This window comes from Nothobranchius furzeri, chromosome 1 (genome assembly GCF_043380555.1).
Source record: "Nothobranchius furzeri strain GRZ-AD chromosome 1, NfurGRZ-RIMD1, whole genome shotgun sequence".
Taxonomy (NCBI): domain Eukaryota; kingdom Metazoa; phylum Chordata; class Actinopteri; order Cyprinodontiformes; family Nothobranchiidae; genus Nothobranchius; species Nothobranchius furzeri.
In genome coordinates this window covers 97,530,902-97,554,397 of record NC_091741.1, presented here as the reverse complement: position 1 = coordinate 97,554,397, position 23,496 = coordinate 97,530,902, and the positions used below count along the sequence as shown (strand labels likewise).

Genomic DNA, 23,496 nt, shown 5'->3' with positions numbered 1-23,496 from the left:
ATCTGAGAAACAGAAGCTGCCCGACCCGGGGTCCACCTCACTGGGGTCATTAAAGATCTCGTGGCACAGGAACAAATCTTTCGTAATAAATCGAGCATGTCTTCCCACCCTGGCCTCAAACAGATAGAAACTACTCACCTGAAGCAGAGGAGCTGCAGCTGCTGCCCTCTGAGTCACCAGTGAGACTGATGGTGAATGATGTCAGAAACCCCCAGAACAATAACTAATGCCTTCATATCTAATTACAAGTCAAATATCCAACCCTCACAGGAAATGCACATTAATGAACTTCTTTGTTTATTTGTACTCGATGACCAACCTGAGAGATGTTATCTGGCTGACCTGATGATATTTAACCATCCATCCATCCATCCACTTTCTATACCCGGGGGGGGGGGGGGGGGGGGGGGGTGTCATGTCCAGCATTCATCGGACAAAACAGGCAGGGGTACATCACTGGACAGTTTGCCAGTCCATCGCAGCGCAACACAGACACGCAGGGCCATAGGCGAAAATCCTGGGGGGGACAGGGGGGGCATGTTCCCCCGTCATAAAGTTGTCCCCCCCAAAAATGTAGCATATATACATATTTAACAGTGATATAGTATTATCCAGTGAGAACAGAGCACAACAAAAATAATATTAACCTGCAAAACAATGTGTTTTATTCATTCAAAGATTTTTACTCTCCCTCCGCTAATCCTCAACTTGGTACAGTCCACAAGCTGCTCCGCACTGGCAAGGCTGCCACTGCTCCGATGCTCCCGGAGTTGGGAGCGAGAAACAGCGAGTTAAGCCGGGCGTACACTGCGCAACTTTTTCACTGGTAGCACTCAGCTTCAGCTCAAACTGTACGACTTCCTTGCAGGGCAGATCTCACGAGTCATGTGCTCACACTGTACGACCCAGTTCTCGGTTAAAAGTTAAAAGGGCTTGTGATCGTGACGTCGTCTGCCCTGTTGGAGGCGTGTGAGTCCTTAAGCCTGATTCATGCTTCTCTGTCAGCTCCAACAGAGAGAGACACGCCCGCACACACGGACGGAGACATTTTGCCCTCATGCTTCTCCGTCTCCCGGGGAGTGTTGCAAAGCAATTCACCGCCAGGACAGCAGAGGGCGTAGCGCTGTGCTGTGGTACCCTGTCATGTATCCGGTCCAAGATAGTGTGTTTATATTGTGTATTTTTTTTTTTTGTATATAAGGGACTTTTTAATACGGACAAATTTGTCTCTCATTCTCCTCTACCTCTTCATGCGCTTGCCACCTCTAAACCCACGTTTTCTGTCATTTCCATCCACAAATAAAATGCCTGCTGCGCATCTTTTCACTCCTCCAGTCACGGGGAATTAAACATTCATATTTTTAGTTTTTTCGTAAGGTGTTCTTCAAGCTTCTCCGTGTCTGCCGCTAGTTATTCTCAGCTCTCTATGTTTTTGAGGGTGCAATGGCGGCGGTGTAGATGACAGCGGTGCCCTGACCAATCACAAGCTTGCATTCTCCGTCTCGACGGACGGATGTTTACAAAAGAGAGCTCGACTCCGTACGTACTTGCGGGGGCTCTCCAGCAGACCCGCAATGACGGATAATGGCGTTGCGTATCTCCGCACTGACGCAGAAGCATGAATCAGGCTTTACTTGTTGTTTGTTGCTACTGTAAACAGCGAGCCCAGTCTCGTTCTTGTGGCTTAAATTAATCTATTATTCATTTGATCGGTTGTGGTCTGTGTTGTGGAGTGACACACATGATCACCAGGGTACTAAAGGTGGATAACAAGCTAACTTTTCACCATCTTCATGCTTAGAGACAAAACCACGGAGACCAAGTATCTAGCTTAAAGGCCCAGTGTGTGATATTTTTCCCAGTTTACTATCAAATCCTGTGTTTCCAGTTCACAAACTTGTTCTTTTACTAATATTTACTTGTCACTAATATTTCCCACCACGATCAATTCTAAATATTCCTCTCAACTTGAAATTGTACATTTTTATATACATACCGTAAATCCTCTAATACAGACCCGGGTCTGTATTTGACCCAAGCTCATCAAGCTCCAGGCCTTTATTGGAAGGAGGGCCAGAATTAGAGGCAGGCCTCAATTTCTATTTGAGCAAAATGAACTAATGGTTCGCTGGAGTTTTTGACAATTAAAATTGCGCCCACATTTTCAAAGTTAAACACATTTCTTTTAACAACGGTAGTTTCTGCTTCAGCCCTCTCCCCTCTCCCCCTGCGCAGTGGCCGCAAACTCACTGATGCGCCTGCAGCCTCTCGGAGTTCCTGCTGCTCTAAACATTAAAATAATTATTTCATTTTCTGTTCCTCACTTCTGATTACCTTCAATGGTGTCTGTTTGTTGCAACAGCAGGTACAAAAACTAACTTGTTTTTATTTGACTATTTTTCTGTCCTGCCTGTTTATTATCTTCCTGCATCTCCTCTCAATCTTAAAGAAAAACTGCTACCTGGGTTCATATATATTCACCTTATGAGTTACCTTTGAACTGCAATTCTAAAAGATCTACCGACCGCAAAAACAGCGGAGTGCTCGCTGCTTGGCGGATGCATCAGTGATCGGTGCGTCACCGGAGGACAAGGTGATGCGCCCCGATCCACAGGAGCGAAACGCATCAGGCGAAAATAAAAGACAGAAAACATTAAAGGAAATGAGCCGACATGAACGATCGCGTGTTAAATTAGTTTTTGAGGTGGCGACACCTGATTTGATAATGTTACTGTGGCCGTGCTCAGGACGCAGATGTCTGGAGCGAGTCAACAATCAGAGCTTTGCATGCGCAAGCTGGTTAAGGTTAGGATGGGGGTGAGGGGAATGTTAAATTGCAAGAGGGTTAACGTCACAATTTGGTTAAATGTCCGTTTTACGGCGGGTGTCAGTACCGACGCTCTGGCACAGCGCGTTGCCCCCCCCGACGCGCAGGAGCTTGTCACCTGCTGACAACAGGCTGCTGTCTTTTCCGTGGGCTGCATCTTGCCAGTCATTATCATGTGACAGCGACTAGTCGATGACAGGCATAAAAAGTCTCTATAGTGAAGTCAACTAGTTCATACAACCCCTATTGCTCCCCAGTGTTCTGCAGCATAATCAGCACGTTCTCTTTGAACTTGATATCAAATTTTCGCTTCCCCTTCGTCTCCGCACCTGCCAAATCGCGGTCTGTCACTGGCAAATCAAAAGTGAGACCAATGACCCCACCCCCACCCCACCCCACCCCCCACCCCGTGGTACTTGCTTGTTACCACATTCCACCCGGCCACAATAAAATGCCGGCCATTATTCACCTCTGCCGACTCCGACACCGGTCAAAATATGATACCCGGCTGTTAATTGAATACAGGCCAATATTAGAGGATTTACGGTAAACTGTGATTGAGGCTCCATGGTCATCACCATCTTAAAATACAGTGGCTGTTTAGGGACATACGAGCTCCACGTTACCTGTTTGGACTGTGACTGTAACCTGAAAGAACCAGCAGAGGGCAGCAGTGCGCCCTGGAAGCATGGAGTCTACTAATTCAACTAAGAAGTAGAAAAGAATAGCTACACCATTTCTGTACTTGTTAGTTTGAATAAAAAGCTATTAAATCAAAAGACACATAAAATTTGTCAGTTCCTCATTACGTCCAACACAAGAAAGCTGCATATGTTCAGACCCCCGCCCACTATTGTCTGGATGCCAGACACCGATTAGTGTCTCTGACTCCCAAACTCACCTCAAGTTGTTCACTCTTCTTTTCCTCGTACCAGAACTCCCAATCCGGTCCCAACGTGTCCATTCCAAAGTCTTCTACTCAAGTCTCCTCTCTTCCCGCAACCTGCCGTCTCGCCCAACACGCTCCAGCACTAGCCAGTGGCTAAATCAGCGTTGTTTACTTAATCTCCACAACACTTTACTAATGGCGATGTAGTTCTCCACACGTTACTCAGACGCTCCAACACAGAGGGCTTCTTCTCAAACGTTACCTTTAGACTTGGGTCTTCTTTTGCTGGTAATCCGTGGGAGTTTACACACAGCATACACAGCGTTTCCCCCGGCTCTAGCCATGGCTAACTAATAGCTCAGTAGCTCGTGACGCCCATCTCCACCACGCCAGCCGTGAGCCACAATTAGCTGGTGGAAAAGTCAGCATTGTTTACTTGATCTCCAGCATGTCCCCGGCTCACCAACACTCCTTCACCAGCCGTGGTTAACGATCAGCCAGTGATCGCTCCATATCCATATAAGCTGGTAGCGGCAGCTAGTTTGTTTGCATCGAGCGGTGCGCTCCGTGATCCACGTGAAACGGGTGTTGTGGGAAATTATGTTCCCCTGAAATATTGTGTTTCCCTTAGGCAGTCAAGAGCAAATATTTCCAAATCCACAGAACTTATTTTCCATTATGAGGACTAAATTACCTCAAATAAAAGATGGTTAAACTGAGTGAGATTACATCCCTTTACATAACTTTCAAAAATGATAAATAAGCTTGCTGCAAAAGAGTGAACAAGAATGTTTTTACTGTATGGTTTTTATTGTTTTTATGAGGGGATACAGATAAAAAATCAAAGCATAACATTATTACATTACATCATTTTCCCGTAAAGGTTTATCACAAATGTTGTGAAGATAGCCAGAGGTGCGATATCCCGATACGGGGGGACAGAATATTTCAGGGGAACACAATTTCTCACAACCCCTGACGTCACCCCTCCTCTCTGTGTGAATGCTGTCAGCTTCAAGAACAGAGCTAGCTTGTTTCCTTCAGAACTGGTAGGTTGATAAACAGTCATAATTATAAATACTTTTTTAAAAGGCCAAGAAGCTTGTTTTAAGCTTTGTGTGGGTTAGGCTACACAAGTTCGAAATTGATCATACAGTCAAACTCATGAGTGAGCCACCGTAGCTGCAATACTTTCGCTGAACTGCATGGCGCTAAAGAGTCAATTTTTTTTATCACGATTTCAATGGATTTCACACACAGGGCCTTGTGTAGTGGGCTCGCTTGGATCGCAGCTATAAGGCAACTAATCATCACCTTCCGGAGTATTTTCATTCTGGTAAGTTACAGATGGTATACGTTTTTCAAACATCGTTTCTTTCCTTCAACCGCGACATGCACACGAAACACACACACACACACACACACACACACACACACACACACACACATACCGGTAAGCTAATGCAGGCGCGCTGACACACAACACAACTTCTCTCGCTACACTTCTTCTGTGAGATGACAATTTTGATTGTTTTACTAGAAAAACTTGCAAATTAAACATTTACCTCTCATCCGGATATTTGCATCCGCTCACACCACGAACAAGAAAGCCGGAAATGTCCGTTATGCAGAACTGCAGCAGCAACAATATGTCATCGGTGCTCCGGTCTTGGGTCTTTCATGTGGATAAAAAACATTTATAATGCTGATTTTGTCCACACACCAGTCCCCGACGTCTTTATTTAACCTATCCCTGTATATTGCGCATCCTTTTTGGGGGGATTTTGAAATGTAGTTTAACACCTTCTTTCACCCACATCCGCTTCTTCTCTGTGCTTACGCTCGTCAGTCTTCCAACATGGCCGCACACATCCCAGCATGCCATGCGTAATCACGTGTGATCACAACAAGCCCTATAGCCACACCACTTGTTGAACAGGCGCTGAAAAATCTCTTTTTCTCTGCTAAATTTCATGAATTTCCCAATAAAATGTCCCTGCTAAGGAGTTGTAGCTCATCTCCCTACTGGAGTCTCACAGTTTGTTCAAAATTCTCCAAGTTGGCAGACTGAAAAAAAATCTAAGCTTTTGGTGCATTTTGTTAAAGTAAAAGGAAACAGAGCTGTTGCTTAAAAAACGTGAAAGTAGCCTAGCAGCTAATGAATAAAGCATCAACTTGTAGCCCCCATACTCTGTGGCAAGCCCTTTTAACATTTAATCAAGAATCACACCTTTTTTAGCCCCATTTCTATTTTCACACAGCAACAGTATCATTGATCCTAGTCTAAGTATTATTCTTACTCGTCATTACTGAAAAGGCATCAACAGCTATTTTGTTACTAATATATATTATTTTAAGGACATGTTACTTTGAGAAATCATAAATCCTTAAAAAGCTAATAGGTGGCCAGTTTAACAATTGTTAGGCAGACTGGATGTTTTTGTTAAACATCTATAAATCTATTTAACACTTCAGATGAGCAGCAGATTGAAGTTAACTTCTTTGAATGATTTAAAAACACGTGCATCGGTTTTAGGTGGTAAATATGACGGATATTCATCCGGGTTCACCACTGATACAGCAGTTACCATTGTCTCTGTGTTGCTGCTGATCACAGCTGAGTGACAGAAAATAAATCAACAGCTTTGTGTTTATTTTTTATATTTTATATTATTTTGATGGAAACTTTTTAGATTTGTAACAGCTTCCACATCTTGTTAATATAGTGACATTTTATTTTGATATCATATTTATAAACTGTGTTTTCTGTTCATCGTTAAAGGTTCCAGAAATGTTGTAGTGCTTTACCTTTTCGAACTCTATTTGTTTAAAGACCAAGTTCACTGGGTTTTTTTTCAACACATCTGCATTGGTCTCTAGTATAAATGAGTGCCTTGTGAGTTAATCTCTTTGGGGAAGAGCTCTGGTGCTCCTGTTTCGGGAACAAGAAGTTAGTTGGAAAAGAAAATGGCAGGATTTTGCGTTGATGCAGGGTTTCCCTTACATAGGCGTAGCCGTGGCGGGCCGCCACGGCTGAAATCCCACCGCCACGCCGACAACATCCCAAGTTTTATTGATGGTTTTTTTTTGCGCCGTTTCCCAAAGAAGCAGCGGGAACTACTGTGTTGTTGCTTGTGATCACAGCCGGCAGGTAGCAAGGAGGAGGAGGCAGGGCAGGGTGGTTACAGCTATGAGCGTACGGATAAAGCATTATTGACGAATACGAGCATGAAACGAGTGTAAAACTCGAAAATATTTGCAATCGTGCTGAATGAAGTCCTCATTGGGTAACTGACTGTCTTCACGCTCTGTGATTGGCCAGTCAGAGCGCCCGCCCCTCCCTACACACAAAACTGCAGCCGGGAGCTCTGTCAGCTCGGCCCAGGCATCAACACACACACACAGACAGTAAGCCGGGCGGACACTGTGCGACTTTTTCACTTTTTTGAGCAGATTTTCCACTCGTGCGAGAATCCACAAGATCGGGGCGAGTTTTGCACTGAGCGTCGTGTAGTGTACGGGGGTTACGAGAGGCGATTAACACCACGTGACCAGCTACTGATCAGCAATCGTGAGCTCGCACGGACTTCTGGAGTGTTTAATATTTATCTCGTTCCTCATGAGGGTTGAAGCAGCGCAGCGCGCAGCTGCGACCCAAAAAGTACCAGAACCGCTCACGGCGCATTCGCAATCATGCATCAACTCCGCTCACCCGCTATTTCCCCCATAACACACGTTGTTCGTTTTTATTTCTACACGTTTTTTTACTCACAATGATTGTCAAGAAAGTGTGTTTGTCGTGTTCATGTCAAATTAAACTGATCACAAAACACAGATTTACTTTCTTTATTTCGTTTCCTCATCCAACCCCCATAAATCCCTGTGTGTCCTCCTGCAGCACTCCCGAAGGACAACAGGTAAAACAAGACAAAAAAGTCTGACGTGTTGTGTAAAAACTGCTATTTTTAGCGTATTTTAGGTCCGACGTGTTGCTACCAGACGTACAGTGTGAGCACATGACTCGTGAGATCTACCCTGCGCTGAAGTCGTACAGTTTGAGCTGAAGCTGTGTTACGAGTGAAAAAGTCGCAGTGTCTGCCCAGCTTATTATAATGTTCACTGAAATGCATCTTGATGTTCTTAACAAATAAATTAAATCAAAAATATTGGTCAATAATGCCAAATATGTAAATTTGTATTTCAGTCATTTTTATACTGGCTTAAAAATACTTCATTAAGTCTACTAAGCAGGGGTGTAGAACGTTTTTAATAAGGCCAGCCCAGTAATGATCTTGGACCAAAATAAAGGGGGCAAAAGAAGATGTTTTTCCAGACGCCAAGAAAAATTTAATGCCAAAGCCACTCTGCAAAGTGTGTCACTAACAGAAATTATTATTGTGCAAATATTGGTGAACTCACCTTTAATACTAGTCATTACAATGCAGCAGTCGCTGGATTGGTGCAGTTCAAAGTGGAGTGCATCAAATAAACCAATATTAACATAAAGGTGAGACGTGTCATAATCCCCCCCCCCCCCCCCCCCCCCCCCCCCCCCGCCAACACCACCTCCATCACAGCTGGAAAAATTCCTTGGGGAAACACTGTGATGAGTTCATTTACTGATATGCTGACATCTACCTCTGATCAGCTGGTTTTTCACTTAACTTGCTCATGCTGGAGGCCCATCCTGCAAGTAGCAAAACAACAGGAGACAGCAAATTTCTTTATGCCCCCCCCCCTCCCCCCTAAAAAAATATTACTCTCTGAAATGTTACTGTTTATTGATTTTTTTTTTTAGAACCTAGCTCAAACATTTTTACTTTATTCAGTTGACATGTACATCCATCCTGGACTGCACTCTGGAGGAGGTGAGGAGGTACGAGGAGGACCCCTGTAACGTGGACACCACCCAGAACATCGCCCTGGTGATCGATGGAAACACCGTGTCCATGGCTCTGTCCCCGGACCTGCAGGACCGGTTTGTGGACCTGGCGAAGCGCTGCCGCACCGTGCTGTGCTGCAGGGTCACCCCCCTACAGAAGAGTGAAGTGGTGAAACTCATACGAGAGAAACTCAAAGTCATGACGCTTGCTGTTGGTAAGAAAGTCCAAAATCCGAGCAAAATGTTCGTTTACATTTTAGAGTTTTTACATGTAAGATTTCCAATCATTCAGTGGAATGTCCACCAATATTTTGTGAAATAGAAGATATTTTATTAACCATCTCCTATTTTCAGACTACATCCTCGCACAAGAGAGTTGTTCTATCCTGATATTTGACTAGAAGATTATAAACCTTAGAACTTCCTGCTGGGTTTGAGCACATGTACTGTTTTTCAAAACTCTTGAATTGAATCTAAACATAAAGAGACCAGTTTGGGTTTAACAGTTAAACCATCAACATATAGAAATGAACAAAGCATCTTCACTTGCAGAGCAAAGCTAAAACACACCTAAGGAACTCGCAATCATCGTCTCCTGCTTATCTGGGTCCCTTTCTGGGCGGCAGCAGGCCCAGTCCATTCTCTCACCTTCACCAGCTCCTCTGGTGGGACATCAGGACACTCAGAGACATTGTCTCTCCAGCATTCCACAGTTTGGTTGACTAACCATTAGACCTGAACCATACACCTCTTGGTGAGGAGGAGCATTGGTTCTGTTCTAAGACAGGAATAGGTCCATCTTATTGTGGATCGTGCTTGCACTACTCTAGTACAAGGTCAGAATGACCGATGACGCTCTGACAGTGAAGCCAGCTCCTTCTCTACACGAGTTTAAGTCTCGCCTGAAAACTCACTTTCATCTACTTACTGTCCCCCAAAATCGTTGACCCTGCCTTTTGTATCTCTACCTTTTGTACCATTTTTAATTACTTTTACTTGTACTTTTCTATTTATTTTTAACAATATCTCCCCCCCCCCCCCCCCTGTAGCTCTACTACGGTGGTTCTTTCCTCCTGAAGGAAGGATTCGAAGTTTGCTGAACTTACAACCATTTTCCCTCTGTTTTCTCGGTGTTTGGTTCGATGATGTCACTTTTGTGTAGTCCTGGACGTGTTTTCACACAAAACCTAGTTTGTCCACCCCCCCACCCCCCCCCCACCCACCCCACCCCCGTTCTAAAATAAGTGTGTTCTTGGTATCAAAATGCTTTTTATTTTAATTCACTGGCATCATACGTGAAATCCATGGCACAAAACAAGCGGAAAATAGCTTTTTTAGCCCCACTGACTTGCATTAATTTTTTCGTTCTTCCGGGGACCCATGGTCTGTAAGTAGATGGGCGTGACTCAGGCTCCCTATCCATCACAAACAACAAAGAACACCTGCAGCCAGATAAAAGCTGCACACATCCAATTTATGTAAACAATACTGGACCAAAATAAAACCAACCTCTAAAGTCGGTTTATTAAAAAACATTTACAACATAATGCACAGTTGTGCATGCTAGATTTGTTGCTACTATAAAACATTTTAGCTTAATTCTAATAATATATTTGTGTAAAAACATAACATTTTCAATGATGATGGTTTGCAAACTGTATTTTACAGCAGTGTTTGTTTTAGTGGAGACCTCAGAATAAACATTACTCAGCTAATCAATAACAGTTTGGAATAAGTAAAATTCATGTGGTTAACATATGTTAAGTTAGTAATTTTAAGATCTCTCAAACAACCTATCAATCAATCAATCAACCAAAGAAACTTTATTAATCCCAGAGGGAAATTAGAGTTTCAGTACACACAATTCAGAGATCAGACATACATAGGCAAAGACACATGACAAGAATTGGTGACTGTGGTCATTTGCAACCCTGAGTCGCACTACCTTAATAGAGATAAGAGGGTTACATGAGGATTGGTTCAGGTGGAGGGAAAAAAAGGCACTTCAGAGTTACCCTCCACCAGGAGGGCAGCTTTGCTCTGCAAAAAAACACCTCAGACAGATATGCAACAGACTTCAGACAACACAACATAAGTGTCCACTAGGTGGGGTGGTGGGTTGGGACTATCCCTACTTCAGCTCCTGCAGCCACGATAAGCAGCGCATGTCACCTCAGTGTGGATAGGGAGAGGAGCATTGAGGGTTGGAGTGTGCAGTGACCCTGGAATGATTCAGCGGCCTTCCCGCAGTCCCGTCCAGGCTGGGATAGGAGACAGAGTTGAGTTGCCATAGCGACAGCACATTCCACATATCTTCTGAGGGGGGAGTTTTCATTGGAGCCTTGCAGGCTCAAGGGCGCCAGATTCCGATTAGAAATTGTTTCGGGGCCAGACAGAGATAATTTCCTCTCTGTCTTACAGTTCCTTGGTCCTCAACCTCTCAAAATCCCAATAATGGACATTAAACTATCCCAATCCGTGCTGATTCGTCCACTCTATCCTTGATGGCATCCATCTTCTGTGCCAAAGAATGAATCTCGGCCAAAGTTTCAAGCTTACGATTCATGTCGACAATAATGTGAGTCTATGAATTCACAGCGCGGTGCAAACCATCTCTGAGCTCAGGGACCAGGCCAATATTCCTCGACAGCTCGTTAATTTTCCAGTAAGCCAGGTAGCCTCCAAGGCCAATGAGCAGGAAACCCGACACCAACACCACAAATATCCACACGTCTTCAGAGTCCTCCACAGACAGCTGAGATAAACAAATCAAGTTCCACTGTTTCCAGGAGTCCATGATGTGTCCAACTGGGTCTGTCCCGGAGGGGCATCCGGGAGCCCCTTCTCCAGTTCTCATCGTTGAAAAAATGTTATCAATCGCGTTGAGAGACCAACTGACGAGATCCATTTTAGTGAATTAGAGTATCCAGTTTCCAGAAAAAATGCAGAAGCAGCCGTGCACCCAGCACAGAGACAGACAAAGGCCTTGACGACAAGATATGGAGGAGAGGAGGACAAAAGCGTCTGCACCCTCCGAGAGCCGGAAGAAAAAACTGTTGATATAGCAAAAATTAACTCATATTTTTGTTACGATTTTTTATTACAAAATTTTAGTTGGCTCTATGACAAATCACAAGGTTAAATCAAGCCGAGCTTACAAGCAAAATAAACGAGCATGCACTATTTTCTGGAGCTGTATTTTTGTCCTTGAGATACCTCATTATAAAAGAAATGTTTATTTTATCAAATAATTGAAATTTATTCTAGTTGCAGCTGCAGCAAATTAGTGTTTCAGCTGTGCAACCTTTTAAAAATCTCTAACCAAATGAACTGAACAATTGTTTGGAGCAAAGCAGCACACTCTGCCACTTTCCTACTTCACAGCTAGATAAGAAGACCGACAGAATGTTTCATTTAAAATAGATTAGAAAAAACATATGTGAATACAACCATGTGTTGTGATTTCAGGTGATGGTGCAAACGACGTTAACATGATCCAAGCAGCGGATGTTGGCATTGGGATATCCGGTCAGGAGGGCATGCAGGTTGGATATCCTATCTGTTGCGGTAAAATGTCTTTTTTCCCATTATGAAAATGTCATTGAACTCATCAGGACTCCTCTCTGTGACTCTCAGGCGGTCATGGCGAGTGACTTTGCCATATCTCGGTTTAAGCACCTGAGGAAACTCCTCCTGGTTCACGGACACTGGTGCTACACCCGACTGGCCAACATGATCATTTACTTCTTCTACAAGAATGTGGTGAGCCGTTTAACAAGAGCTCTAGTTGCCAAACCTCTGCTCTGATGGGTTATTTGTTTAAACGTGTGTTTCTGTGTATGTTTTCAGGCCTACGTGAACCTCCTGTTCTGGTACCAGTTCTTCTGTGGATTCACCGGCACTGCTATGATTGACTACTGGCTGATGATCTTCTTCAACCTTTTCTTCACCTCTGTGCCGCCCATCATGTTTGGGATCTTTGACAAAGACGTTTCTGCAGAGGTGCTGATGGGAGTTCCTGAGCTGTACAGGATGGGTCAAGGAAAAGGGGTCTGTGAGAAACAATCAGTCCTATTCCACATGTGTAGAGATTATTTTAAATAATACGTGTGTTTATTATTTTTGTTTTTTCCTTTAGGAATATAACTTCCTAAGTTTCTGGATTTCCATTCTGGATGCCTTCTATCAGAGTCTTGTGTGCTTTTTTATTCCTTATTTGGTAAGAAAGGCGTTTTTCATCCTGTGATCTTTTTACTGACATTTGACTGAGTACGTCTTTGACTTTTAGGCCTATCAGGACTCAGATGTGGACATGTTCACCTTTGGGACTCCAATGAACACTGTGGCTTTATTTACCATTTTGCTGCATTTGTCAATAGAAATTAAATCCTGGGTGAGTTCTCAACTCAGATCTAACCAATAAGTCAAAGATCCCGCAATTCGAATAAAAACAGATTCATTTAAATGACTTGGAGTTACCACTGTTAGAACTTTTGTTCCTGTTACTGTCTGGTAGACGCTGGTCCACTGGATTACCATGCTGGGCAGCGTGGGGCTGTACTTCATTGTTACTCTTGCCTACAATGCCACCTGCATTACCTGTAATCCTCCGTCCAATCCCTACTGGATCCTCCAGAGCCAGATGGCCGATCCCATGTTCTACCTGATCTGCACCATCTCCACGGTGGCGGCCCTGCTACCCAGGTACCTCATCCTCCCTGCGTCTGTCCCTGTCCATAAATCCAACATGGAAACAGAGATTTAATGCATTTTGATGTTGTGAAAAAGGGATTTTGAGAAGACAAAAGCAGCAGATTGATGACTTCCCTCAATTTATTTCTCTTTTCGTGTTATTAAAGTATTTGCATGTTTCTCTGAATAAAGAGAAATCCTCCAAACCTGAACTAGAGCAGCAAAAGAAAAGGCCGTGGGTTTGACCTGTAAATGATACAACTTCGTAGAATTACCCTTGTTGGTCATTTACCGATTAAACCTTTCAGAAAATAAGCAGAACGTCTTTTTTCAAGATATTTCACCCCGATTTTCTAACCATCTTTTAGGTTTTAGCTTGTGCAGGTGTGTGATGGAGTTGGGACCAACACTCTGTGCTGAATTGTCATTAAATAAGATTAATAGTGATGCTCAGGATCCTCTGCAGCATCACTTGTCTTCCTGCTTCTGAAAGTGCTGATATTTAGAGAATAAGCTCTGATTTACATCAAAGGCCTGCATGTTTTATTTTTCCACTGGCCTACTTTCTCACCGCCACCCTCTCTCTCCCTCAGGTACATGTTTCACGTGCTGAAGAACTCCATCTCCCCCTCTCCGCTCTTACAAGGCCGGCTTCTGGACAGGAGGGACCCAGATACAAAAGCTCTGCGGATTCAAGAGTGGAGGGGCTTCAGGGGAGGAGGAGAGCAGGTCAAACGCTACCGGCTGTCTCCACCACCCTCTCCCACTCTGGACACCCCTGTGGACTATGTTCCTGAGTTTGATCTCACGGGAGACGATTTCTCACTGAATGTCATCACTCATCAGTCGACTGTGCACACATGAGGGGGAGCGAAGAGCATTGGGATGATAATTTATTTGGAAATTTGTAAATACCTGAATTGACTTGTGTGAGTAATATCTTCTTTATGGGGGAAACGTAATCTAAGCAGGGAGACACACTTTTCCTCCTCCCTGGCTGGAGTTCATTTTGCAATAAACTACTTCATTAACACATGTAGGTCAACATCTTCTTCCTCTCCTCATAACAAAGTACCATTATGCTTTCCTGATGAGTTTTTAGCACACAGTGGTAACCCAGTTAGTCATGCCACCCACTCCTCAAAAATGGCCTTTTCCAGAACAAAACACTTACCTGGTTGAATATCATCTTCACACCAAACAACAGCAAAATAACGCCATGTGTGTCACAGATCTCTGTTTTGAATGTATGATGCGTGTGTGTGTGTGTGTGTGTGTGTGTGTGTGTGTGTGTGTGCGTGCGTGCGTGCGTGCGTGCGTGCGTGCGTGCGTGCGTGCGCGTGCCACAATAATCGAACAAACAAACAAATGAAACAAGATTTGGTAGAAAAGGCCTCTGTGCTGCAGGAGTCTGTTGCTTTATGGAAATGGAGTGTGCACAAGCAAATCCACTTGTAAAAGGGCTGACTTATCATGAGCATACTTCATTATACAGTAGCAGCTCTGCTTATATAACGCTCCAGTGCTGGAAGGATGTCTGCTGCCCTCTAGAGGTCAAAGAGGAGAACTGTGGGAAAGTCACACGGGACAAAGTGACTCCCAATGTATCATATATTAAATAAATGCATTTTTATATAAAGAAATAAGAGACACAAACAATAATAGTTAATACAAGAAATACAGAAAAATAAACCAGAGAAAGCAGCACTACATCTGACAGGCTTTAACAATGCCTCACACCTTTATGAACATGTTTTCTGTCATCCTGGATGTTTTCTGAAAGCTTTCCACCCATCACAATTCCCTCTAGGCAACAACACTTCTGGTGCAGCCCACTCTCAGAGGACAGCAGCTCCACAAAGGGTGTGCTCATGGACGTAGTTTTGACTTTAGAAGTGGGGGGACACAACCGGTATGAGGACTGGGGGTGGGGGGGTGGGGTGGATGCTATCTTTACAGTAAGTATACAAAGAATATGTACAAAACTACAGTCTCTTATGGAGTGTCAGGACTGCAGACTGTCAAGTACACAGGTGGCAGGAACGGCCAATCACATGTTGGCAAGTATCTGCGGAGCCAATAGATGAGATGGATGGTTCTAATGGGAAACAGGCTTCAACACAAGCAGTTGTTTATTTTTTGTTTGGTCCTAGTGCTTAACCAGTGTCTATGTAATATAGTGTAATGTTTGTTATGGATGATATAAAGTGCAGGGGACAAAAATTCACTTTGGAAAAAGTGGTGGGGATATGTCCCCCCCCCAAATAAAATAAGATATACAAAAAACTACATCCGTGGATGTGCTGCTAATGTTTTGGTTCAAGACTCGCTATTATTTGTCTATTTTTACTCTTAAAGGCAAATAATAGCAAAAGTGAACCAAAGAAAACCAGAGTCTGAGTTTAAAAGGAGGGAAAAGCAGTAGGTGTGTATAGTCATAAAAACAAACATTCAAAAAGTATTTCAAGCTTTTGAATGTAAAAGAATTACAAATGAAATGAAATGTTAGTTCACAGCAAAACACAAAAGTCCACAAAACAAATCAGCAAAATGCAGAGTACACGTTGAGTTCTGCACGGAGGTCTGACTTTAGAAACACCTGCGCTCTGTTGGCATCACCGCAGCTAGAGCGATTAGCCAGAGTCCAGGAGAGACATGTGCAGAAAAAATACACACCTAATGCAAAATTTAAGGGATTGTGTGTGTGTGTGTGTGTGTGTGTGTGTGTGTGTGTGTGTGTGTGTGTGTGTGTGTGTGTGTGTGTATGTGTGTGTGTGTGTAAAAACCTAGTCTTCCTATCATGCCCATTGTAGATAGCTTCATGAACAGCCTCTGTTCTGAGAAAAAGCAATGGGGACTGGTAAGTAAGGAGCTCGTCTAAAGCCTAGTTTATGCTTCTCTGTCAGCTTCAGGAGGGAGAGACGCACACACATTGATGGAGAGGTTTTATCTTCGGACTACTCCATCACCTGGGGAGTGTTGAAAAGTAATTCCCTGCCAGGACAACAGAGGGCCTAGTGCTGTTCTGGGGTATTCTGTCATGTATCTGGTGGATTTATAATGTTTATATTGTGTTTCTTGTATTTCAGAGACTTCTTCACATGGACAAAATTGTCCCTCATTCTCCTCCACCTCTTCAGGCGCTCGCCACCTCCAAACCCACGTTTCCCATCATTTCCATCCATAAATAAAACTCTTGCTGCACATCTTTACTCCTCCAGTCACGGGCGAATAAAACGTTCACATTTCCAGAGTTTTTCTGTGAGGAATTCCTCAAGTGGCTCCATGTCTGCCCCTAGATATCTTCAGCTCTCTTTTTATTTTTTGAGGGGGAAATAGCGGTGCTGTTATTGAGTTTAAAGGAAGCGGCGTCCTGACCAAATCACAAGCTTGTGTGCTCCATCTCGTTAAACAGATGTTCATAAATGTGGGCTCCACTCTGCCCGTCCTTGTAAACCTGTTGGAGAGCCCTCGTCGTGTGTCTCCCCGACGACGCAGGCAGAGAAGCATAAATTAGGCTTCAGTTCAGCCAAGTGAAAAGTCTCCAGTGCATCCAGGTGTCGAGTCTAGCAAAAATGTCTCCGTATGTCTGCTGATGGGAAGTTTTACAAAAATAATTTAGCATTGACTGCTAAGAACTGTAGGAGGTTGGATTTGTCTTAAGATGGCGGTAAAAATGGCTTCTTCAGAACAATTTGATCAAATGAGATGTATTTAACATTAGCAGCCAGCAGATGGAAGCCTTACTCAACTGTCAGTTTAGATTCTCACTGACATGAAGGGACATAACAAGAAAACAGGAATAATATCAGTTTGTAGAAAGACAACATGGATGGACAGAAATGATTCAGTGTTCAGTTATCTAAGGACACAGCAAACACCTGACTGTCACCGTCCAAAACAGCAAATAGTAAAAGTGTATCTGTGGGGAAAAAGTGACCGATTTTTTCTTTTGAGCCTTAAAGTGACCTGAAACACTCAGAAATATTCTATCAAACACAGAAATGTTCACATTTAACATGTGTCTTATTTTAAGAGATCTTGTCCTTAGGTGATGTCTGGTCCATACACCATCCCTCCGTTTTGCATCAGTCTACCAGGTCGGCATCATGTCAGGGAACCACATGCGACCCAGGTGCTTTGACACCTCGCTGTGGATCTGTTCCATGTTGTAGCTGCTGTCAGGGATCAGCACCTCCTCCATGATCGACAGCTGCGTCAGCCTACCGCCGCACATCTTCACAAACTCCACAAACCCGCTGCAGGTCACCTCGCACTCCCCCAGCCCAATGGCCGTCAGACTCTTGCAGCGCTCTGCAATGCGGATCAGCTCCTCATCCAGCGGCTCCAGGCCATTGGCGCACACCACGAGCTCTACCAGGCGAGGGCAGTTCAACCCGATGCGGCCCAGCATCTCTTTGCTCACCGCCCGCCCAAAATACAAGTGTGTGACCGGAGTTTCCTCACAGAAGAAGGGCTCAAACTCCTCCTCATAAAGGAAAAAGTACATGACGATGTTGACCTTAGGCGAGTGTCGGATCAAAGCGTCCCAGCTGCTCCTCTTGATGGTGTGGAAGTGCGTCTGGCCGGGGTTCTCGCTGACCACATCAATGCGGAGATGCTCCAAATGGGCATGTTTTTCAGAGGATAAAGCGAGCAGGAGCTCGTCACTGAGGAGGTGGTAGTTTAACGCCAGTTCTCTGAGGCCATGGCACTGATCGGCTACACACAAGATCCCTGACGAGTGACAGACTGGAGTAATTCACACTTTTCTTCACACTAACCAATAAAGAAGAAAGGAAAATGCACTTTTACAGGAACTTACCTGCGGGGGAGACATGTGGACAGCTGCTCATCTTCAGCAGCTTCAGGGTGTCACTGTTGTTGGCCACCAACACCTTCAGGGATGGATCGTCCACTGGTGTGTCATCAATCTTGATGGAGGACAGGGACTTGGAGTTCACAAACACGACTGTTAGCGCTGACACAAAGTGGGCCTGTGGAGGAGAAAGCGATGGTTGGGTCAGGACATTTTTTGACTTGCCATTTTGCAAAGAACTGAGATGCAATAATCCATCTGATCGACAAGCTCAGTGTGCAAACAGCAGGCATGGCGAGCTGAGTCTCACCTGGGACACGTCCATGAAGCTGGGCCGAGCTGTAGAAATCAGACCCAGAGTCTTGATGGTGCAATTCACCAGCTGGGAGAGAATATCGCAGGCCGCCTCGGCAGATTCGGTGCAGCTGTCCACCTACAGGGAAAAATACAAACCAGATCAAACGAGAACTGGAAAGACAGAAGTGTTCAAACGTTCTGCGCCTGTTACACCTGGTGGTGCCAAAACAGCTGATGTGTCATGATGGAGCAGATGGTTGAGATTTTAAAAGTCATGTTTTTACATCAGCTGTGTTGTGAACACTGTGAAGGCCTGAGGAGAGGGGATGAGCGGAGTCTCTTACTTTGAAGCTAACGTACTGCAGGTGTTGTGCGTGCTTCTTGATGATCTGCTGAATGAGGTCTGGGTGGGTGGAGCGCAGGTAAGAGGTGGCCGGCTGATTCAGCTCAAACTCAAACCTCCTCCACAGGTCAGGGGTGTGAAACACGCTGTTCCAGCACCGGCACACAGACGAGGCCCGCGCTCGGTCAACCAGAGACAGGTGCTGGAAGATCTGCAGAACCACGTGATGGGGGAGGTTACCCCAATCTCGCACTGGAAATGGCGTCAAACTGGATGTCGGTCTTTTCTGTCTCTTGGCTGGTTCTTTATGGGAGGGGAAGGTGTGGCATTTGGATGTGAGGTTCGAGGTTCTTCTTCGTTTCATTTTGAAACAGGCACGATCGCTGCGGGACAAGAGAAAGGGAATACTTTAACCAAAAGCATAAAAGTCCATCCATCCAGTTTTTTTGAACTGCTTCATCATCTCAGGAGCTGGAGTGTGTCTTCATCGGTCATTGGGCGAGAGGTGGGGGACACACTAGACAGGTCGCCAGTCCATCACAGAGACACGCAGTCAGTCACTCAATCACACCTGGGGACGATTTAGAGTCATGCACAGTAACCTAACGTGTATGTTTTTGGTCTGTGTGCCTGGAGAAAGCCCACACATGCTAACTCCATGCAGAAGGGCCATGGATAGGGCCAAGCCTTTGTGGGGCCCTTCCTTTGAGCCCCCCCAACCCCCACCCCCCACCCCCCACCAACAAATCAAGATGAATCATCATTACTAGACTACACTAAGTGTGTAGCATCATTTGTAAGCAGCTTACACATCATATGAGTGTTGTTATTGTGAAAAATGCTAAAGCTCAGTCAGCTGTACTCCTAATAAGCTTAAATTTGACAGCTGAAATTCACAACATGTACTCCAACAAACAGATCTTCCGATCAAGCATCATTTTATTGGCAAGATTTGACAAAAGCACCTATAATTGTATCATTTCTCAACATAAGACCATCTTAGTTTCAAATTTTAGCATAAAAACCAGAAAGGGCGTGTTTTTTGATGGACCTTTGACTTTATAAGCTTTTACTGCGACAGCAGATTCCCAGTTCAGTTCAGAGTATACTCATGTAAGGAGTATAGCTACAAACACACACAACTGCTATAACTCATCTCCAACACCTGATTTAAAAGTAAACATCTTTTTCTGCAGAATGCTCAAGTGTCCGTTCTCATGTAACAAAATCCAACTCTGTCTTCCAGTGGCGGCAGGAAACACTTCAGCACGGCCATAAACAAAGACACATAAAGAAGTTAGCTAAACTCTTCAACAAGAAAAAGAAAAACAGGATAACGCCACAAAAAACTCATGGGTCTGAAGAAACCATATGACAAAATAAGGTTTAAACTTTTCAACAACACCAAATAATAACAGAGGAACGAGACCTTAGACAAGAGGACCAACATAAACAAAACACTTTAAAAACCCGCAGATACCCGACATGGGCAATAAACAAAGGAAAACAATAAACAACAACAGAAAGAAAAGAACCAAAAAAAGAACCAAAAATCCAGAAAAACAAGAACTTAAACCAGTGATAACCCTTCCATTCATCAAAGGCACTACAGAAGAAATATTGGCAACAATAAAACACACAACATAAACACACCAACAAACCCATACAACAGTTACAAACACACTGGTACACCCACTCCTGACACACAAGCAGAAAACAGAGCTTCAAGCAAACATCATTACTCCAACAAATGAACGTCTTCGTGCCTTACCTGACAGGAGTAAAAGCATTACTCTGATCAGAGATCTTGCTTTCTGGAGCCCGAGATCGCCCTGACCGAAGGTGAGTGCAGAGAGGCAGGCTGCTGCTGATATAGGACAGCAGGGGCTGCTCCCATAATAAGCTCTCTTTACTTCAGTGACAGCTTGGCGACTGATGAAGCGGGTACACGTGAGCTCAGGAAAACATGGATCTGCTTCTCACTCTCCCACCGTGCTGCACAGACGCAGACTATACATCTGCAGCAACAGGAGATGAACAGCACAAAAACAAAGCCAACCCAGCCTTTCTGTGTTTTAAAGACTCCCTCTGGTTAGTGCAGTCTCTCTGTTGGAGCATGCACATTTCAAATACTGAACTACTACTAACTGCAGACTTGATCCGTTTGCTGTGAGCACAAGATCCTATGTGCACGGGTTCAGAGAAAGTAGGTCAGTGTGTCAAAGTGTGAGCATGTGTGTGAGAGTGCTGTGAAAAAGTACCACACCCCAAGAGAATTGTTGTTTAGCTGTAAACAAAACAAATAAAATGCTGTCATTGCAAGCTTTTCCTGCCCTGTCATGACTTGACCTCCATCAGTATGAAAAATAATAATGAGAGATGGTAGAACTAAGACTTAATGAAGATAAAGGAAGTTTTAGTTATGCTATTCATTCTTATCTGATCCTGAGTTAAGTCTCAATGAGCCTTCTTGGCTTTGTGATGATTTCAAATCGTGTCAAGCTAGCCTGTGTTTTTAAGGTAGATTAGATTACTTTAAATTGCTTTTCTCTACGATGCTCCGATCAGTCACGTTGTCACAATTTCAGCTTCATTTGTTTTTATTTAAATTTGGGCAAAATAAAATCAATTAAGAGGATTTACTTTTACTATTCTCTGAAATTCCAGGTTACAAATCCTTTAGATTAAAAACACCCCTTTTCAAAATGATGGATTTTCAAGTGTAAATGCAAAAATTGTCCATTGTAGCTTTTATCACTTGTTTAATTTCATTCAGTTTTATTATCATTTCAAGCAGCAAATTAGCACAGACAGCGAGTGGCGTCCCCATGTACAAAGTCACGTCGAAGACGCAATCCTCACTGTTCCAAATCAACAGTAATTTGCAGACTTGTTTACTACACACTAGAAGCCTGCACGTCCTCCAAGTGAACTTCTTGGACCATAGACTGCAGTTTGGGTGTTGGGACTGGGCCATTGAAATATTCATGTCTGCACACAAAAGTATGGAAGTGAGAGTGTTAGTACTGAGCCTTTGCTGGTTTGTCAAAAGGAGGTTGATCTAACCACCTGTGTCGATACTTGGTAGGCATGACATTTTGCATTCATGTGTGTGGAGCAAGAGACAGGAAACTAATAAAGCAAAATAATATAATGAATAATGGTGGCAGAAAAATGTGCTTCAGCCAGATAAATAACAAATTTCAAATGTAAGTGTAATGGAAAACGGTAACATTTGCAGTCTGACATCCTTTTCATATAATGAAGGTTGTTTTAAGGGGGTGTATCCTGCTATATTAAACCTTCCATAGCAACAGTAGGAATGATATATGGCACTATTGAGATGTCATTTTTTTATGGAATACAGGTTATTTTTGTGACTCCTTAATTCTACCTGGAAATTAAATGCTTGGATTTGATCAAACCCCACCTCCCCAGTGAATTTCACAATAGTACACAGCTGCAGATCTGGAGACAGCAGATTCAGGCTTGCTGCACATTCACCATCATGCCCCACTTGCACACGCACACACACACCACTCAAATGAAGAAAAGGCAGCTGACATGGTAGCAGATATCCAGCTCCAATCAGTTTGTCCCAGTTTGTCTCTGATGCTGCACCCACCAAACTTTATAACCATTCAGCTAGCGGTTAGCATTTTGGTTGTGGTTGGAATAGCACTGGTTTGAAGAAATAATCCATTTGAAAAACGAGTCTGGTACTGGTGATGGTTTAACATATTCTGCCTTGGTTTTTGAGAGCTCCTGAAGATAAAATCCAACCATTTCTCCTGTTCCTCTTGCAGGCAAAAATCCATTTTTGGGTTCTAGGCTTTATTTAAAGTGCAGATTAGATAAGAAAGAAATCACTTCTTCCAGACTGTGGAGATTAAACTCCTTGCTAGCGACACTGAGAGACTGGGCATACAGTCCAGGGGAGGAGGGATCCGGACTCGAGAGACTACCTATGTGGGGAGGAGTGGGATGGTGACGCAACAACAACCTCGTCCACTTGAATTCAAAAGCTCAGCAAAATTTTGAAGAACTGAAGGAAAGAAGCAGCTGTTACAGAAAAATGCATGTGTGATGACAAAAAATGCTTTGTGGATGTTTTTCATGTGGAAATAAAAACAAAACATGGTCAAAAGCTCCAAAATGTGGATTTTACATGAAATATGACCTTTAATATTTGTTTTACACTTTTGTGTTTTGATATAATAACTAGCAACAAAATTTTACATTGAAACTAACAAACTTATGTAAATCATCCACTCCTGTACTAGTTTGGTGCTTCTTGTGACAAAGACAAAATGTGGTTTTCAGATTCTAATTAATCTTTTCTGTCGGGCTATCAACATCTGAAATGGATCTGATCAGTTGTGCACTTGAATGTGTTTTCAGATTTACAGCTCTGAAGATTGAAAAGGTTTAAAAATGAGAAATTATCAGAATTTTGTCACAACATTGAAGAAGAAAAAAAAACCATCATCAGAACATCGGGTCCAGGGGGAAGGGTCAAGAGTCAAATCATGGCTCATCCACATTTACTGGAAGAGACAAAACAATTATTAATTTCCCGAGTCTTGTTTTGTAGGTCCACACGAATTCTTCAGTCATACTTTTAACATGTAGTTGGTTAATCCACCTGCTCTGTGTGTATATTAAACTAGAAATAATACACACAGATGGAGAATATTTGAACACAGTAAACTTAAAGGTTTGTCCGTCGTGGACGTTGCAAGAAACT

General features: G+C 43.6%; 2 protein-coding genes across 5 annotated transcripts in view; one reads left to right on the top strand and one right to left on the bottom strand.

Moving 5' to 3' along the window:
- atp10b (ATPase phospholipid transporting 10B) overlaps positions 1-14,154 on the top strand; it is a 29,421-nt gene extending 15,267 nt beyond the window's left edge. The window contains exons 14-21 of the mRNA XM_015943611.3: positions 8,546-8,813; positions 12,067-12,143; positions 12,235-12,360; positions 12,448-12,648; positions 12,737-12,817; positions 12,887-12,991; positions 13,115-13,302; positions 13,884-14,154. Coding sequence (XP_015799097.3) covers positions 8,546-8,813; positions 12,067-12,143; positions 12,235-12,360; positions 12,448-12,648; positions 12,737-12,817; positions 12,887-12,991; positions 13,115-13,302; positions 13,884-14,154 — 1,317 coding nt within the window. The remainder of the gene's footprint in view (positions 1-8,545; positions 8,814-12,066; positions 12,144-12,234; positions 12,361-12,447; positions 12,649-12,736; positions 12,818-12,886; positions 12,992-13,114; positions 13,303-13,883) is intronic.
- Positions 8,611-23,441, bottom strand: fbxl3l (F-box and leucine-rich repeat protein 3, like). Of its 4 annotated transcripts, none has more exons than XR_011520873.1 (6): positions 20,521-23,441; positions 18,751-19,132; positions 18,420-18,542; positions 18,116-18,287; positions 14,465-18,027; positions 8,611-8,749 (listed from the first exon to the last, which is right to left on the bottom strand). XR_011520873.1 is itself a non-coding variant. In XM_015943634.3 (5 exons), the coding sequence occupies exons 2-5, from the start codon at positions 19,111-19,113 to the stop codon at positions 17,384-17,386; spliced, it is 1,302 nt and encodes a 433-aa protein (XP_015799120.1). In that variant the 5' UTR covers positions 19,114-19,132; positions 20,521-23,441; the 3' UTR covers positions 14,150-17,383. The 4 variants fall into 4 exon arrangements, 1 of the variants encoding a protein (XP_015799120.1); XR_011520872.1 differs by lacking the exon at positions 8,611-8,749 and adding an exon at positions 12,489-12,621; XR_011520874.1 differs by lacking the exon at positions 8,611-8,749 and adding an exon at positions 13,216-13,328.
- Positions 23,442-23,496: the final 55 nt, after the last annotated feature.

Excerpts from the sequence above, each read along its gene's own strand:
- fbxl3l (XM_015943634.3), bottom strand. The coding sequence starts at position 19,113 with ATGAAACGAAGAAGAACCTCGAACCTCACATCCAAATGCCACACCTTC. Across the intron at positions 18,288-18,419 it reads GCTTCATGGACGTGTCCCAG|GCCCACTTTGTGTCAGCGCT; the intron begins GTGAGACTCAGC and ends TCTCCTCCACAG. Across the intron at positions 18,028-18,115 it reads TCCACATGTCTCCCCCGCAG|GGATCTTGTGTGTAGCCGAT; the intron begins GTAAGTTCCTGT and ends GTCACTCGTCAG.